Source organism: Octodon degus, unplaced genomic scaffold, assembly GCF_000260255.1.
Source record: "Octodon degus isolate 3935 unplaced genomic scaffold, OctDeg1.0 scaffold00007, whole genome shotgun sequence".
In the NCBI taxonomy this organism is placed as follows: domain Eukaryota; kingdom Metazoa; phylum Chordata; class Mammalia; order Rodentia; family Octodontidae; genus Octodon; species Octodon degus.
The window spans coordinates 33,273,297-33,292,230 of NW_004524583.1; the positions used below are offsets into that span (position 1 = coordinate 33,273,297).

The window sequence follows — 18,934 nt, forward strand, 5'->3', positions numbered from 1 at the left end:
GCACTGCACAACCCTCAGGCCACCACATACAGCTGCGCAGGCTGTGCACTGCACAACCCTCTGAAACACCTGAGAGGATGATGTGGAGGGTCTGGAAGCTAGAGGCAACCCTCAGGTGAAAACACTGAGAAGTGACTGGAGGGCCTCTCTGAGGAGTGCGCACGGTGCCCGCGCAGGGCTCACAAGGCCACTACAGGGCACTGCTAGCTGCCATCAGCAAGGTACACCTTACCCATGAACCAATCTTTCCCTCGCATCGCCTGAGTAAACCCTCATGACCTCCCAGGGAGGAAGCAACTGCCGCTCGGATTTTCAGGTTGGGACATTAGTGCTCCTCGCTGTCAGCAGCCTGCCCAAGGTCGTGAGGCAGCGAGTGGTCCAGGCAGGAAGCAAAACAGGCTCCCCAGACTCTGTCTATTCCCATAGTGTTTCCAAGGCCGTACTGGTCGAGAAATTTCAGAAAACCTGCGACGGGGCGGCGGAGAGGGCTGGGATTCAGAACAATAAAAACAAACCAGGAGAAAGGAGGAAGTGCTGAAAAAAGAAAGGAAAGTGTGCAACCCTCAGAGTACCCTGCAAGTGCCAAGTCAAAAATGCTGAGCTGGGGGCTGGGGAGATGGCTCAGTAGAATAAGCACTTGCCTGTCAAGCGCAAGGGTCTGAGTTCAATCCCCCGTTCTTAAAAACAAAAAACAAAAAACGCTGAGTTAGGAAAGCTTAGGCAAAGCGCAGGGACCATGGTTCCATCCCTGGCACCACCTGCCGTGCCAGCCCCGCCCCCAGGACAGGCTGAGCCGACCACACACACACACACACACACACACACACACACCCGCTGAGTTCTAGGGAGGTAGAGACGCTCAAGTTCCGTGGCTGTGAGGGCACCAGGCTTGCGTCCCGCCTAACACCAAAGCCCGTACGCCTCCTGACGCATGCCGCCTCCTTCCTGCGATCACATCAGGTAGACTACTGGCTGGGAGACTGAGATGTGTGCCTAAAGCCACACCGATGGGTGGTAAATCTACAGTGGAAACCTAGGGTTCTCCGAATCCGAGGCCCCAGCTCTTGCCTCCAGTACTGAAAATGTGGCACTTGGCCCAGCAGCCTCTGTCCCTCCCTCCTTAGAATGCTCGGCCCACACCTGCTGGATCAGAAGCCGCAGGTGGATGACTTCCCAGGAGATTCCTGCAGGGGGTGCACACTTGTGTACCCCACAATTTCCCACAGCCTGATGTCCCCGATTCTTGTATTCAGTCCCTCACGATGGCTGCTGCTCCCTAGCAGAGGTAGGGCCTCCCCGCCCCCAAAGAAGTCTGGACCTGCAGCTTGAGAGGGGCTCCAGGCTCCTGCTGCCTGGGGGAGCCATCTACACCTGAGGGGCGTCCTGCCTGCTGCCCAAAGCCCTCCCAGCCACTCCCCTGCTGCCTCTGGGACATGGCTTTTGACCCCCACCCCCTCAAGGCGCTCTTGAAGGAGGCTCTGGCCATCACCAGTCCCCCCAGTCCCAGGTCTGAACTCCCCAGACACCTCCTGCCTGCTTCCCACTCGCTCACTATGGCTTGTCACTTCAGCGTCTGGACACTCTTTAGAGCTGCCCAAGCTGCTATCAGGAGACAGCGGCTGCCTGGGAAAGCAGGCCAAGCTCACAGGAAACGTCTGACACCATTAGGCATGCAGGACTTGGCCTCCCGAAGCAAAACACAGCTGGGCCCACAAAGACAGCAGTGTGGGCTTGGCCTTTCCCAGATTTCACGGCATGGTGGCCCCAGGGCAGAGAGGGGCTGGGCCAGCCCTGAGGCTGTAGCTCCTTAAGAACATCACAGTAGCCTCTGGCCAGGAAGCCTCTGAGAGGAAGCCTGCGAGAGTCAGAGGACAGTCCTGCTGCCTGCCGGCCAAAGAGCTTCCCCGGGAGCCTGGCCCTCCGCAGGCTCTTGCAATCCCCAGGGGAATGGACACACACAGCTCACAGTCGTCTTGTCCAAGCCGTTATATTGGTTCAGCTTACACTGGTTGGGCACCTACCACTTGTCAGGCATTGTGTTAGATGCAGGGACACGATCAGGAACAAGTGGGACATCGTCCCTGCTCTCACAGGACTCCTGGTACAGGGAGCAACTGAACAGGCCACCATGAGGCAGCCTGGAAGGAGGCACCTGAGGAGGGCGGGGGAGTTCCTGCCTGGGCATCATCAGGGCCCGGTTTCTCCAGGCCTCTCAGCAGCTCACAAGGTGGCACCCTGAGTTCCAAGCATACGGTGAGCCACCAGGGCCAAGCGGGTCTCGTTTTTTTTAAATGTATTTAGTGCAGGGTCTACAGGGTCTCACTACACAGATCAGACTCAGTGATCCTCCTGTTTACAGCCTCCCAAGCACTGGGATTACAGGTGTGGCCACCACACCCACTATCGTTTGCTGGCTCAGCGCAGCCTAGGGTCAGGGCTGGCACACACGCCGGGGACTGCACCCTGGTCCCTGCACCTGCCTAAACAGGCGCTTTAGTACCAAGCGGGCCTCTGGTCAGCCTAACTCTGTACTTTGCAGAAAGCATCAGAAAGCAAGTGGGAGCTGAGCACCGCTGTGAGCCAGCCAAGTAGACCACAGGGCTGAGGGAGCCGCTGCCACCCAGGGTGTGGCCCACAAGGCCAGACCCACATGGGGGCAGAGATCCTCCCACTCCAGCCATGCCAGTAAGAAGGCACCACAGGGCCTGACAGCAGGGCAGACAGAAGCAGGGAGGCCTTCTGCAGGGGGTAAACTGGGCTTTGCAGGATACAGGAGGAGCTGGAAGCCAGTGTAAGGGTGCCTCGGGGTCTGACTTGGACGCAAGGGTCACAGCGACTTTCCCAGCAGCACGGACATGCACAGGCTCAGCATATTATACACAATGTGCAAGCCCTGGAACCAAAAGGGACTGGCCGGAGGAAAGCCCAGCTGGAAGGCCTGGGTGCCCTCCCTGCCTTGGGCTGGCCCTGGCCCAGGCCCCCCACCCTCTGCCACGGCTCTGCCCCTCTCTGCCCCCTATTTGTGCCCAGCATCCCTAGGCCTCAGCCACAGGCCTGGCTCTTCTGCTTTGACCTTGGAGCTCCCTAGGCCTCGATCTGAGCCCATTCTCCTTTCTGTCTCTCCTGGCTGCCTGCTGGGGTGCTCTAGACCTTGGGTGCCCACCTTTCCAGGGCCTGGTCTGCTCTCTTCCAGCTCAGCGCCTGTCCTCGTCTTTGCTTCTAGGGCCCTAAAGATCAGTTTCCTCTCCAGCTTCCTTGTCCTTGGAGAGGGCAAACCCTTTTCCCCTTAGTTCAGCAAGAGAAGGTTGCAACATTTCAGGAGAACTTCCTAAGTAGAAGCAAATGGAAAAACCAACGTGAAAACCCCAAGGCAAAACAAAACTCCCTAGAAATGGGCTGGTTTACAAAGTTCAGATTTCCTGTCCTGAACTAGAAAAAGTCTAGCCAGCTGGGCCAGCAGGCAGGCCAGGGCCTCCTGTTCGTGAAGGCTCCCTTGTCCACTTTTATTCGACGCCCTTCCCCCACAGGCCTCCTCTCCCCTCTGAGGAGAGGGGCTGAGCGATGGAGTGGCTCTGTGGAGGAGCCCTTTCAACCCCCTGCCCTCCCTCATATTTGTAGGAGGTGGAAGGGTAAGAACATTTACAAAGAGTTTATCTTGGTACAAAGCTCTGCTCTAAGCACTGTGCTTATATCAACTAATTTAATCCTCACGATTCCCTGGTATAGGCAGCAGCATTGTCCCCTCCTGACTGATTAGCACCCAGACACCCAGAAAGGCAATGTCACCCTCCTAGGAAGTGGCAAAGCCAGAGCCCTGAGGCAGGGACATGTCTCCATCGACTCTTCTGGGCCACCAGAAGGGAAAGGCTTCACCCCACACCCGCCCCATCCAGCCTGGCAAAGGCCCTGCCAAGCCCAACCCCTGCTCCCTGTCCCTGGCCCTGAAGGTGGAGGGGAGGGGAGGAGGGAAGGAAGCACAGATGCCCATTTTCCCAGCCCTGAGGGGCTGCCTCCACAGAGATGGAGCCCTGCGCTCCCACTGAGGAAGGGCCTTACCTGGCTGGCGATAGCTCTGGCTCCGGCAGCCGTGTTCTGGCAACAGGGACTTCTCTGGCTGTGCTGCTCCTGCGGAGGCCGGGTGCCCTCGCAGCTGAGCGTCGGGGGGCCAGCCTGGAGTTCTGGGGGTCAAATTCCTCCTCAGGAATGACCTCCTCACAGCGAGCCCCTCGGAAGCCAGAGCGACAGACGCAGAGCTGGGGCCGGCTGCAGGAGCCTCGGTTCTGGCAGGGTGGCTGGCACACGGCTACAGAGATGAGGAGAGGGGTGTCAGCTGGATTGGGCACCCTAAGGCCATGGGCTGGCGACACCCTCCCCTCAGAGGGGCTCCCTGTCCCAGAGAGAGGACACAGTGCCCTTCACCAAGCAGGAAGCCAAACTCCAGGCCTCAGAAGACTCCCTGGATCCATTTCTCTCCCCCTACACCCACAGCCTCAGGGATATGACTGGCTTTGACTTTGGACAACTAAAGATGGAATAACCAGAGTTATGGGCTCTTGCAGCACTGTTGGCAGAACACCTAATAGAAGGGAACAGCCGGCCCTCACATTTATACTGAAATGTCCGCTCCTAGGTGCTGCCAACCCCATGAAAGACATTTAAGTTATAGCTCCAGAATTTAGAAAGCAGACTGTCAGAGACCAGGTTCTCAGTAGTACTGAATGAATGCGTGAGTGACTGACTGACTGAGTGTTGAAGTGTCGGGTTTTCCTGTCACTCGTGACCCGTGTGGCCTGATCTCGGCCTCAGCTTCCTCTTGAGTCATGAGCGTGAGGCAGAAGCGGTGGGGCCTCCTAAAGTACCCTCAGCATGACAGCCTCTCCTTATCTTCTCTCAGTCCCTACCCACCCCATAGGGTAGAGCTCCTGCCTTCGAGGATTCTGCCTTCTGGCACTTAGGACCAAACAGGCTGAAACCGGAGCCCTTCCTCCAAGCCAGGGGTCACCAGACTCCAGCCACAACGCCTCTTCACTGCCCTTCACCACCTTGAAGAGAACCGATCACACCCGGAGGCCGGGCTGAGGGAGAGCCACAGGCGAGGCACCCACTGGAGGCAGAGTCCTGCCAGTCCTCTCCCGGGGCTCCCGGGCCTGGGTCCCATCGGGACCCCCAGCCTACCCTCTCCCCCATCCTCTACTCATCTACTCAATAAATAGCTGCTGAACCCTCCTGAGTTCCAGGCAGTGAGGCCAATGTCTACCCACATGGGGCTTGCTGTCCTCAAGGAAGCCCAACAGGAAGCAAGCAAACAGTGCTGTGTAGTCCCCAGGGCTATTGCGACACTCAGCCAGGTGCCACGGAGTTCCGGGTCCACCCACTGGGGTGGTCAGGGCCCCTCTGAAGAGGAAAATGAGAGAGGAGCAAGTGGGGTGGATGCAGATATCCAAAGACTCTGGGCAGAAGTTGGGCAGGCACAAGGCCCTGAGGCAAGGTCGTTCAAGGGCACCAAGAAAGTGGGGGCAAAAGGGCCACCTTGTTGCTGCAGCTATTAGAAGTTTATTTGTGAAAATACCAGGCACCCTTACCCAGACTCGGTTTCGTCTGGGTTTTTGTTGGCTGAACTCTCCTTTCTGGGAGGAACACTAGAATTCAGACCATAGGCTGTTATGGACAAATCATCCCAAAATTCCACCTGGCCCATATCACTTCCCTCTCAGAGGCTCCCTGGTCACCTGCGGGAGACAGGCCCACAGCCTAGCACTGGAGGAATGCCAGCCTGGAGACGCTCCTGCACCTAACCCCTGACAGCTTTCTCCGTCAGCCTGTGCTGGCTGAACTGGCCTTCTGCCCAATGTGGCCTGTGCTCCTTCTTCTTTCTGCCTTCGCATATGCTGTGTCCCCTTGCTGGGACATTTCCTCCCTCCTGCCCATTTACCTAAGTGGTACCTGAGCACCTTCCTCAGCTGTTCTCTCTGTGAACGGGATGTCTCGCTTACTCTCCTCTTGTTGCTGGGACAAAATACCCAACACCCAAAATCGAGGAAGGAAAGGTTTATTTAGCTCAGAGTTTGTGGAGGTTTCTGTCTATGCTTGGCTGGCTTCAAGGCAGCGTGGCACAGGGCAGAGGGCAGGTGTTCATGGCAGCGGAAAACAGCAAGGAGCAAAGGCAAAAGCGAGGCACAGTGGCAGAGGCAAGCCTCCCTCCTCCTCATGCTGCTGCAGGCTGGCTGCCCCAGGGTGGCTGTAGCACGCACACCATAATCCCAGCCTTGGACCATGACTCAATCACAAACTCTAGAACTGCACCCCAATGACTGCATGAGGCTCTGGGGGACAACCAGACACAAACCATAACAAGGAGAAGCTCTCGCAGCGCCCACTAGCATCACAGGGTGCCACCGTCAGCGTGATGGGCTTTCTGTGCATATCTCAGCGTCCCAACTTCTGTATGGCACGGCCTTAGACAGCAGTGCTTGTCCGTACGTTGTGGCACCGTTAGCTCCCAGCACACGTCTAACACTGACACGATCGCGTGAACACTCCTGTCCTATGCTCGCTGACAAGACACAAGGCGCGGTGCCTCACACACACAACCACGCGTAACCCTCAAACAGCCCTACACAGCAAGTGTGACTATCCTTCATGCTTTATAGATAAGACCTCTGGAAGCTCAGCAAGGTGAAGAGACTTGGCTCAGGTCACCCCGCTGACAGGCGGTGGGGCTAGGATTTCAATTCAGGCCTGTCTGACTAACAGTCCCAGTCAACAGGCCGTCTGCAGCATCACTGACACCCAGCAGAACTGGAATGGCTCTTCCTGGCCACCATCTCTGAGCCTCATCCTGGAGCTGATGATGAAGCAACAGAGATCTGCTGGCTTCAGGTTAGCCACCAGGTGTGCCTTGGGAGCCCTGCACTGGGAAGCCACACATCTCACGCAGGCCTGGTAATGGAAACCCCAGTGCTCCATGAACCCCAAAACCTCTCGCCTTGCAAAGCCCACACAGTAAATGCCAGACTTGAGGGAACCAGTTCATTCACTAATTCAGTGAGCATTGTTAGTACATTCTCCAGCTGAGGCCTGTGACAGTGTCTCTAGCCCCTAGAAGGTGGGACACACCATCCACAGGATGAGGCTATATCCACCAGAGCCTCCAACCAAGGCTGGCCAAGAGCAGAGAAAGTCAGGCAGGTCCTTGCGGAGGGGGCAATGCGGACCAGGGTACAGAATGGGTGGCTAGACGCTGTGCCCACCAGGCACACTTGAGCACCAGCCCACCTGACCCTCAGAGCAAGAGGCAGCCTTAGCGTAGGGGTCCAAAGCTAGATGGCCAGGCCAGGGCATCTTCCCCGGGCCCCCAGGTAGCAGATCGTTGTAATCAGAGCGCTTCCCCTAATGCACCAGGCAGAATTAGGACCTTCTGCCTGGCCACCATTCACATTCCCGAGCAGACTTACCCTCTACCTGCCCACCTTGTCATCACCACTCCACCAGAGACACAGCCCCTGGGGCCCACCCAGCCATCAGAACAGGGCTCCCGAGTGCTGCAGATGGCAGATGTGCCCAGGACAGTCTTGGCCTTGGTGTCGTTTAGCAGGAAAGCCTGAGGGACTCGTGTCTCCACCAGCACGAGTGAGGGGAGGGCCACCCTGCAGGACAAAACAGGCTAGCTTCCACCCTCCCTCCGGAGCTCCAAGCACACCCATCCTTGGCTTTGGCAAAAGAGCTCTCCTTCATTCCCTGGCATTCTCAGGCTCCCGTCCCTGCCAGCTGTGTCCTGTGCCTTGCTTTGCCCCACACAGGCCTTGTCCCATCTCACTTGCTAATTCTTCTGCTAACCCTGATGAGCACCTCCCTAGGGGTCATGGGGGGCAGGGGCGCAGGGATGAGCTCGACCTTGCCCCAGGCCCTGAGCCCATGAACAGCTCCAGGGAAGGCTACAGAAAGAGCATTTCGTAGGTGTCTACCACATGGTGCAAAGCAAGGGCTCTTCTGCTCCACCAGTGGGAGGCGCACCGGAGAAGCGCCACCTGGAAGGTAAGCCAGCAGGTTCAGCTGGCTGCAGGAGGGGCCACTGGAGGGGCCACTCCTCCAAGCTCAGGGTTTCAGAAGTTCTGAACTGGCTCTCTCCACCATTACCCATGTCTCAGCAGGACACAAGGGTCCCGCTGTTGCCACCAGAGCGATCGCACACTTCCTTCCAGGCTGAGCAGACGCACTGTGGACTGCAGTGCAAACTCCTTGCTTCTCTCTCCCCTCCTGCAAAGAGTCACCCCCAGCTGACCCATAAGGACAGCGCCAATGGCGGAAGATAAGGAGTTTGGCGATTTTTACAGTTTTGCCATAACATACAGAAAATAAATTCAATTTCCTGGGGGTTTTGTCATACTATTTTTTCTACTTAAAGGAGTATCTTCTGGGAGGAAGGAGTGTTAAATGTCATTCTTGAAGGTGATGGCATATGGTAGTTATTTCCTCTTTCTCTGATACCCTCACTTGGAAAATGAGTAGCTGGCCACAGTATTTGAGTTTTAAATGTATTTTAATGCATAAAATTGACACTGTACCAGCCGTGGTGGCGCATACCAATACATGCCTATAATCCTTACACTCTGGGAGGCTGAGGCTGCAGAATCACAAACGCAAGTCCAGCCTAGGCAAGTTAGCAAGACCCTTCCTCAAAATAAAACCTTTAAAAAGAAGCCCGGTGGAGTCGGGGAAATGGCTCAGTAGAATAAATGCTTGCCTGGCAAGCACAAGGGCCTGAGTTCAATCCCCAGTTCTGCTAAAAATAAGAAATAAAAAGAAGCTTAGGATGTAACTCAGTGTAAAAGTGCTGGGTTCAATTCCTACTACCACTGCTGAGAGAGAGAGAGAGAGAGAGAGAGAGAGAGAGAGAGAGAGAGAGAGAGAGGAAGAAGAAGAAGAAGAAGAGGAGGAGGAGGAGGAGGAGGAGGAGGAAGAGGAAGAGGAAGAGGAAGAGGAAAAGAGAGGGATGGGAGGAGGAAGAGGAGGGGAGGAGAAGGGAGGGGAGAGAAAGGAAGGAAAGTGGGAGGGGAGAGGAAGGGAGAGGAGAGGAGCAGTAGGGAGGAAAGGGGAAAAAGGGGAAGGAAAAGAGAGACAGCGCTTAGGGAGGGAGGGCCAAGAAGAATTGAGTATCCTTTTGTCTGAAGGAGACTGAAGCAAAGCATCACTATGGCAAATAAGCCCAGATTTCTTTTCTTTTCTTTTCTTTTTTTTTTTTTTTTTACGGATCCGGGGATTGAACTCAGACCCCTGCGCTTGCCAAGGAAGCACTTATTCCACTGAGCCATCTCCCCGGCTCCAAGCCCAGATTTCAAAATCGAAACATCAAAAGGAAGTTGGTGAACGAGCTGATGGATATGAACCACCAGTGCAAGAGTCTGTTTAAGATCCAGATTTTTAATAGTGATAGATAAAGTCCTATTTGTGAAAAAAAAAATTTAAAAAAAAAAAAAAAGGAAGTTGGCCATCTGAGAACCACCATGGGAGGGCTGGTGCCAGGTGGCAGGAGAGGCCGTCCCACATGGTGCTATGGGACCAGAAGACCGAAGACCTCCAGCCAGGGCGGGCCAGGAAGCCTTCACCCCCTGGGAGCTCCTCAGGAGGGGAGGTCACACCTTATGCTTGAGAAACTGGTCCGGCACACGGTGCGCGGACCTGGTGAATGTTCATGGGTTGAGTGAAGGTGGGACGCCATGAACAAGATTCCCTGGTGCCATGTGTGGCCCTCCAGGGCTTGGTCTTCACTGGAAGGAACACGTCCAAGTCCCCTCTGCCAGATGCCTGCCTCCTCAGATGACTGGGAGTCCCCCTGGCCGCCCTCGCTCCTGGGCACAAATGCCAGCGCCTGCGCCAGCACCAGCTGCAGCCACCAGCACACGGCTCTTCCGGGAGGACTCCTGCCCTCTCCCACCTCCCTTGGCCCTGTCTTCTTCGTTGAGCACTGGAGATGTGTAGAGCTCAGCTCTTCAGAGCCAACGGATGCCAAGAAAGGGAGGAAGGAAAGAAAACTCCTAAAATTGCTTTGAAAGCAAGAAGCGGAAGGCATTGTTCCCAGCACTCCCACCTTCCCGGCTGCACCCTCCCACCTCCACTCTGCTCCAGAGTGGTCCAGCAGAGACACGCTCAGATTTTCCACACAAAACCCCTACTTTTGGGAGGAGATCATACTCAGACTGGGTAGGCCTGGGGGATAGGGGCTTCTGTTCAGAGCCTCTGGAGATCAACTACTTGGTAGCAGGAAGAGCACAGGGTGAGAGGCCCAGCAGATTTGAACGACAGGTCAGCCACGTCCCAGCCGCGCAAGCTTGGATCCATCTCATCTCACTGAGACACCCTCCTGAGCATCAGCTGTCTCATCCATAAAATGGGACTGGAAATCCCTGCCTAAAATATTGTCCTAGGTCTCCTCAGAGTCCTGGATGTACTTTGTAACTGCTAAAGCTGTCCTGTTCAACATACTCTGGAGCTGCACCCTGGAGTTGTATGTGGCCACTCAAATGAAAATGAAATAAAATCTTAAAACTCAGTTCCTCAGTGTCCCCAGCCACGTCTCAAGCGCTCAACAGCCACTTGCCATTCATGACTACCACGTGGGAGAGCAAGGTACAGAAAATTCCAGTGACCAGCACTGTAAAACTTAAAACAAAAAACAAAACAGAGGCAAGATAGACTCTACCCTTCTCTTCCGTTAGCTTTTGCCTGGGGAAAACTGTATCAAGGCGCTGGTGCAGGGCTTGTACTGCCTTCCAGGGGCGAGGACAGCCAGTGCCTCCCACCCCATACTCCACTGCCAGGCAGGGCAGCTGTCACCCACTGCCTCTCCTGAGGCCCAGAGTCTCCTCTCCCTCTAGCTGACCCATGAGCTGAGGTGCTGACCCAGGTGGACCCCTGAAGCCTTTCCCTTCCTGCAGAGGTTCCAGTGACCCCTTCTGTGGGCTCCCGGCCGACTTGAGGCCCTACCCCCCACACCTGCCTCTATCTTAAAATCTGTGTCCTGGGACATGAAAGCCCTCTCCCCGGAGTGACCTGATCTCTTTCTTACCCAGAAGTCTTTGCTGAACTGGCAGCTTCCAAACATCCTGAATACTTCCCTCCACCCCTACCTGGGCACCTCACTTGAGACCAAACCTGGGGACTTCAGTTTTTCTCAGAAATTTGCTCACTGGGGTGTCTACTTGGGACCTTCAGCCGTAACTCCATAACCGTGGAGTTTGGTTCCCACAGGAAGGGGACCCTGATATTTGGGATGCCAAGAATCCCTGTCTGGTTCTCATTCACTTCAGAACCCATCAGGGCCTTGCACACACAAGTCCTGTGCAGGCACTGGTGCCCCCAGGCCCTGCCTCGGGGCTGAGCCCCAGGCTATGGAGAAGTCAGGGCTTCAGGGTCTCACCTCACTCCCACACAGCTGCTGGGCCGCTGCTCAGACCGCTGGAAACAGCACAGGGGCTCAGCGGCCGGCCAAACGCCCAGCTCTGAAATAGCAGTTGTGTTCACATAAAAGCCTCTAATGAGAGAAAGATGCCGTTCTTGGCCCCTGGAGCGCTCTCTGCAGACACCGTCTGGCAGGCCAAGTGGGCCTCTACCGTTTGGCGGCCGGAGGGCGGAAGGGGAGGTGTGAGTCAGACCTTGGCCCTCGCCTCCAAGCTTGGACCGCCCTGTTAACTGCATTAACAAACGCGCAATGCTGGGCCAGCTGGGGGCTGAGGGCCAGGGCCCTGGGCAGACAGCAGTCCCAATTCCCATCAGCTCTGGCAGGCCTGAGGAGGGAGACCTCTGGGCACATCACCCCCACGGCCTTGAAGATCTGTGTGGGAGAGGCGGGCTTGGGAGGCCCTGGTGCCACAGCGACCTGTGGAAGTGAGAGAGGGTGGGCTGGGGGCCGGGGACAGCCACTGCCACCATCGCAGCTGAGCCTGGGATGATTTTTCCTGGGACATGGAAGATCGCTCAGTGTCTGGAGTGGAACCACCCGCCCCTGGAGCAGCAGCTCCAGGTCCAGACCCCAGGAATGTCAGGAGGAAACACCAGCTACTCAGCTACACAGAGCACAAGCTCCTGGAGAGTGTGGCCTCAATTTCAGATGCTGTCTGGATTCTAACAAGTGACCTTGATCAGTTCTGTTCTTCTGTGAGCCTCACGTCTTTATCCAGTGAGTGACTGCGGGCCCAAGATTCACTACTTGCCTGGGTGGTAAACAAGACAGACACTGTCCTTTTCCTCATGGACCATCCAACTTAGTCAGAGGGCCTGTTGCTAAATAAGTACGCCATTGCCAGATGGCGATGTGGGCTGTGGAGGGACAGTCAAGGGACCCAGATCCAGAATAATAAGGCTGGAGTGGGGCCGCTCCTGACATGGAGGCTGGGGCATCCTTTTAGAGGAGGTGTTCGAGGCAGAGACTAGAAAGACAACAAGGGGCCAGCCTCAGAGAGAGGAGGAAACACGGGAAGGGAGAGGGCAGTGTGTGCACAACCTGCAGGTGGCATATTGGGGACTCTAGCCTGGATTCCCTGAGCCACGCTGAGCCCAGAGTTCTGGGACAGGAGCCCTGTGGTCACATCCAGGGAGCAGCTACAAGACTGAGAGGCAGCTGAGGCAGAGGGGAGGGACTAGTGTCCCGGATACCCAAAAGCCTGAGCAAAAGGATGGTGTCCCGGATAGCCCCAGGTGTCCAGGGACAGCATTGCACAGGGTAAGCAAGACCTGAAGCAGGAGCTGGCTGTCAGGCAGGGAAATCACAAACGCCATGCGATCTGGTCGCGTTGGGGTTGGGCTGTTTCGGATGCAGCCACAGGAGCCCCGAGGTCAGGAGAGAGGTTTAGCTGAAAGTGCAAACCTAGCCCAGAGACAATGCTTTTATCTGTGAGGAAGAAGTAGATCACTTCAGTATCAGGGCAGTGAGAAAGAAAAGAGGAGAGGGGCTGGGGAGATGCTCAGTGGAATAAGTACTTGCCTGGGAAGCGCAAGGTCCTGAGTTCAAGTTCCGGTACCACAAAGAAAAAAAAAGAAAAGAGGAGAACCCAGGACTGAAACTCAGTATTTAGTAGCAGACAGAAAAGAATGAGCCAGGGATATAGCTCAGTTGAATAAGCACTTTCCTGGCAAGTGCAAGGTCCTGAGTTTAGGGAGAGGAGAGGACACAGGATAGCGTGGTGGCCGCTCTCGGGCGAGGAAGCAGGGTGTGGCGCGTCCTAGCAGAGTAGGCACTGGGCGTTAGCATCACTGCTGCACGCTCTTCATGCCTACATAAGGCGCACTGCGTGGCCACTTGGGCTGGGCTTGCTCCCACGGTCCTTCTCTGGAGCAGAGGATTTAGAAGACCTTGGGGAAACTCGGCTTTCAGACTGTGGACAGAGAGGGAGAAGCTAGCAAGCACGCTGAGAAGAGACAGCTGGGGATGGAGGAAGGGAAGTACCAGGTCACCTCTGGGACCTGCTGCCCACTTTAATGAACCTGTGCCAAGCTCATACAGAGGACCGCTGTGCAGACAACACTCCACCAGTGTCGAGGAACCAACACGTGGCTCTCTAAGGACTCCTCGGGCAGGGCCCCCAGGGACCCATGGCTGTTGCAGCGGGAAGCCTTAGCTGGTACCTTGCTGGGACTGCGCCTTCTTGCCAGCTGGGTCTCTACGGAGGCCAGAAATGACTCCTGCCGCCTCCCTCTCCACCATTCCCTGCTAGCTTGTGGGTCCCAGCATGGTCCCTGCAGAGAGGCCTGCGGGCCCAAGCCTCTGGCTCTCGGCAGTTCTAACCAGTCAGTAACTCTTATTCTAAAACAGTAAAAATCATGACAAGCCCACCCTGCCCCGTCCCCTTTCTCTAAGGTTCGTTGAGCACTTTTCATAAGAAGAACATAGACTAACTGCTTCATGCGCGGAGCGTTATAATCACTGAAGATACTGTGCTCACTCCTGGTCGACACACGGGAACATGAAACTTAGATCATACACAACCACCGTGCTGCCAAGTGGTAGAGCAAGGGTTTGCAGCCAGAGTCTGGCTCCAGTTGGGGCTCTGCACTTGCCTCCCTCGGAGATGGGGTCACTGACAAGGCTAGCATGGGTGGGCCAGGCTGCCCCCTCAGGGAAGCCAAGAGGCACTGTGACCAGTAGACTGAGATAAAGTCCCAGTTTAGGACTGAGATGAGGCCCAGTTCCAGCGGCCACCACAAGAGAAAGCTCTGGACCGAGCAGGCGTGAGCCTCTGAGCCCGGCTGGCAGCGTCTAGCAGGGTGCATAACCCCTGGGCAGCATAAGGGACCTCTGCTGGGAAAGGAGGCCTGTCCTGTCCAGTCCTTGGCTTGCTTGCTTATCTAGAGGGCCTAGCGTGGAACCCAGGGCCTTCCCACTCAACCACATCCCTTCCCCCCTTTCAATTTTTCATTTTGAAACAAGAGTTTCACCAAGTCACTAAGTTGCCCAGCTGGGTTTGAATTTGTGATCTTCATGTCCCAGCCTTCCAGATCGCAAGGATTCTAGGCGTGTGCCCCCAAGCCTGGTCACATTCAGCCTCTTCTGAGCGAACCTCTCCCCTGCACCTGCAGGCTAGGGGACAGTAAGACACAGTCCCTGCCCTCAGAATCATGGCTAAGCCTGTGAAGAGCACATACAAACCAGGCTTGGAACTGAGCAGTTGACCTAAGTAACCTCCATTGTTCCTGAGAGCTTTAGGGGGCGGGGGTGGTCCTTAGTCACAGAAGAGGAACACAACCTGCCTGTACTCACAGAGCCACTAAGAGGCGAGGCTGATACTTAAACCCAGGCAGTCAACACCATTTCCCATTTCCCCAGAGTGACCTCCCCACACTCAGCCAGCCGCGTGCCTGGCTGCACACCCCTGTCAGCCAGCCAGGAGCAGGCAAGAGCCCGGACTCACACTCCTCCCCCACTGCTGCCTGGCGTGGACAACCGGGCAGTGTCACTTGCACATGGGGAGAAATCTAATCTAGCCATAGTGTCACCGTAAAGATTAAAGAATTATAGAGAGCTTAGAATAGTACCCGGCACACTGTAAGAACTACAGAGTATTAGCGTTGTTATCCTCAGAGACAGCGCTGTAGAGCTTGTCACACCTGTCTTATCACCAAGGTTCCACGGCTGAAAGAGAGCCGGTCACTTGCCCAAGGATACAGGGCTGGGATTCAAGCTCTTCTCTCCAGATCTCATGCCAGAATCCAAAGCACATGCTCTTAACTGGAGCCAAGCTGCTTGGGTGGGGAGCTGGAGAGAGGCCCCCATGACAGCTGCAGGGACCCTGTTCTGCCCCCTTCCAGGGAACTCCACCCTGTGCATTCGGGCTAAGAAAAAATGAGAAGGCTGGGGAACCCTCACATCCCCTTTCCTAGTTGGGGTGGAGATCAAGATGAGCCATTCTCGGGGGGAAGCAGCAGCAGCTATAATCATGGTGGACACTGTCCCCCTGCACCCCACAGTCTTTCCCCTCAGCTCAGTGGGCAGGCAGGCCCCAGCCAGCTGCTTCTACAAATACATAAACACATAAATCATGAGGGAGAGCTGGCCAGGCCACACAGAGCAAGACAGATAGCAAGACCAGGGGAGGAGACACTGGCCCAGCTCCAGACCTGCCAAAGTGGAGGGTGGAGATGGGGACTCTACAAGGGGCACCTGCAGATGCAGCAGCTCCCCGAGGGCCAGGGATGGGGCAGGGGGAAAGCATTCTTGCACTGGGGCAGGATGTTGGGCCCACAGGCACTGGGAGGCCAGATAGGAAGGCACCCCCACATTCCCAACCAGAAGGGCAGCTGTGGAGGGGGAAGGGAAGATGTGCAGCCCCTGGAGAAAGTGCAAGAGCCAGCTGTCAGGGTGTGGAGCCAAGAGCCCCGCGTTCTACAGAGCACTGGACCCCACCATCCAGGGCCAACACCCCACCGCCCACGTGGTTCTCATTAGGCTCATTAGCAGCAAAATGGCAATGAACAAACATCACAGGGATCAGCTAATTAGCACACAGCCCTTCAGAGGGCTGGCTTCAGTAGGAAAAGCTGGTGCCCTGGCAGTGCCCTTCAGAAGAACTGCCAGCCTGTACACCCCAGTCGAGATGGCACCAGGGGGCAGCAGCGTGAGAGGGCTGGGGAGCGAGCGGGGCTCTGAGGCGTCCTGGAGTCACACCCCGCTGGGGCCTGAGGGTGCATACAAGGCTGGCTTTATGACAATCTCCAGACGCACCCAACCTTGACTTTGCAGTGTTGAAATTACAGTTTGACAGAGAGCAATGTTGGAAAATCTCAAGCAAATGAGGAAAGCGAGCGCCTCCAGGCCTGGGGGGCCGCTATGGCCAGGCCCAGGCCCCTGGGGCAGCTGGGAAACCTACCCTTGTAAAACCTCCTGCTCCGACCAACTCAAACCTCAGGCACAGTCTCCACCAGCCAAAGCCTCCCTGCAAAGGCCGAACTCTCTAGAGTCTCCACCAACCTTCTCCCTGCCTTCAACTCCAGACTCCCTGCTGAGGCCTCCACTGGCCCAAGGTCTTGCTTCTCAAAGCCCAGCAGCATGAGGTCCCTGTAGGAGCTTCTGCGAATCACAGGCTCTGCAGCCCCACTCCAGACCTGCTGCAGCAGGATCCTGAGGCTTCTGGGAGCATTCCGACATGAGTAGACCCCAAAGTGGATCTTCCCACAGTGAACCTCAACTCCTTCAGTGGTCTTCAGCCACAGCTAAGGAATCCACTAGAGCGCTTTCAACACAGCTGGCTGGCGGAAAGCCTCCTGGCTGCCCTCTTAACGGGCTTCTCTGCCCACCACACTGGCCCAGCCTGATTTTGTCTCAGATTTCCCTTTCATGAACTGTGTGACCTTTGGTAAACCTCACTTTCTTCACCTTTAAAAGCATGAGGAAAGCTGGGGGTGGTGTCACACACCTGTAAGCCTGGCACTGTGGAACACTGAGACAGGAGAGTCACAAGCTCTGACCAGCCTTTTTCTGGCGGAACCGGGGATTGAACTCAGACCTCACGCTTGCCAAGGAAGCACTTATTCTACTGAGCTTTTTTTTAGTATTTCTCTTTTTCTTATTAATTTTATTGAGAAACAGCAGTGAGACAGTTTCAAAACTGATTAGTAGGATGGCTTCAATAATTCATTGCATATTGTTGTCCTCATAGTGGTTATTCACAGTACAAGATGTAGACATGATATCCTGTCCAAACACTATTAGTACAAATCTTTCTTCTCATTGCTGCTCAGCCTTTGAAACTTAGCAACTTAGCAAGTTCCTTCCTCAAAATTAAAATAACTTAATTAAAGATAAAGTAAAAATTAAATTAATTAATTAGTTAAAGAGGGGTTGGGGAGATGGCTCAGTAGAATAAGCGCTTCCCTGGCAAGTGCAAGGGCCTGAGTTCAATCCCCAGTTCTGACCAAAAAAAAAATTAATTAATTAATTAATTAAAGAGCTGGGAGGGCCAGGGAGATGGCTCAGTAGGATATGCGCTTGACTGGCAAGCACAAGGATCTGAGTTCAATCCCCAGTTCTGCCAAAAAAATAAAAAAATAAAAAAATAAAGAGCTGGGGATGTAGCTCTTGGTACAAAAACACCCCAATATAATCCTCAGTACAAAAAAAGAAAGAGGCAGAGAGACATGCGTCCCCCCACCCTGCCTACAGTCAGAGAGGACCTGTCCCCTGAAAGTCCCCACTGGTTCAGGTTCCCATTTGTTCTTGCTTTGGGGGCTTGGCCTTTTGTCCCAGAGGCCTTTGGAGCACCCTGCAAGCCTGCCTGCACTACACGTACACCGGCACAGGGTCAGACCACAAGACTGGGCTTGCTGGGCCCAGCTCGCCCCGATCACGCGCTCATCACACTGCCCTCCAGAAACAGGAGAGCAGGTGCTGCAAGCTGAGAGCAGCAAGCATCTTGTCAGCTGAGAGAAAAGCCCAGATCTCCCTCTGGAGGAAGAGAAGCCCAGGAGACTGCCACTTCTCAGCCAGGCCAGACCCTGGAGAGGCCCTGGTGACAGCAAGAGGACAGTCAGGCAGAGCTCCTGGGATGCTGACAGGGACCCACAGGGGTTCCTGGGGTGCGAAGAGGTAAGATCCTGGGGCTCTAGGATCACCGAGGGATCACCGTCCAGCCTCGAGGTGTTGGGTGGGACAAAGTCCTCCGGATGGGAGTGTGGGGGTCTGGGTCCAGCCCGGCACTGCAGCAGCGCGTCATTGGCCACGTGTCCTAAGCACCCAGAGCCCTGGCCCTGGGCAGCGAGAGGGCTGATCAGTGGGTTACTGATGGAGGGTCACTAGAGCGTTAACTGGAACAAAGCATGTGAAGAGCCCCGCAGTGCTGGGTAACGGCACATGCGCGGTGCCAGCTAGCAGCAGCGGGGCACTGCCACCCCCAATTCATAGGTGAAGAATCGGGGTTCAGAAAGAAAAGGTGAGATGCCCAGCAGCAGGGTATGATATAAAAGGAGCTCAAATTCCAGCTGCGCCCTTGCCCTGCCATGGGCCTTGAGCACGTGACCTCTCCGTGCCTGCCCAAGAGGGTGCAGAAGGTGCACACTACACAGGGGCACTGCCTCCTGTCACTGTTGTCACTGCCTGCCACACCATGCACGAGACCTTTCATCTCTGCCAGGCATGGAGGTCATGACTCCTCCCGCCTCATTCCTTGGTCTCCACCTAAGAGGACAACTCTCTTCCCTCCCCTTTGAGCCAACATTTTGGGCTTCAGTGTATCCAATCCCAGCCTGGTCCAAACACAGTATCAGAGCCTCATCTCAGCACAGGGGAGTATGTGACAGAGGCCAAACCTTCAGGCCCAGGGCCAGGGCACAGGTGCAATCCTGTAGCACACAACATGAACGATGGCCTTGGAGGCATGGGACATCCAGGCCCTGGGGCCAGGGTGTGGACTGTGAGCCTGTGTGGCCCCCACAGGACCCTGCAAGTGGG

The 18,934-nt window shown here is 55.6% G+C and overlaps 1 protein-coding gene across 8 annotated transcripts in view; it reads right to left on the reverse strand.

Annotated features, from left to right (window-relative positions):
• Positions 1-18,934, reverse strand: part of Ltbp2 (latent transforming growth factor beta binding protein 2) — an 88,514-nt gene that overhangs the window by 62,702 nt on the left and 6,878 nt on the right. For all 8 annotated transcript variants that reach the window (XM_023703601.1, XM_023703597.1, XM_023703620.1 and 5 more), the window contains exon 3: positions 4,057-4,303. In XM_023703601.1, coding sequence (XP_023559369.1) covers positions 4,057-4,303 — 247 coding nt within the window. The remainder of the gene's footprint in view (positions 1-4,056; positions 4,304-18,934) is intronic.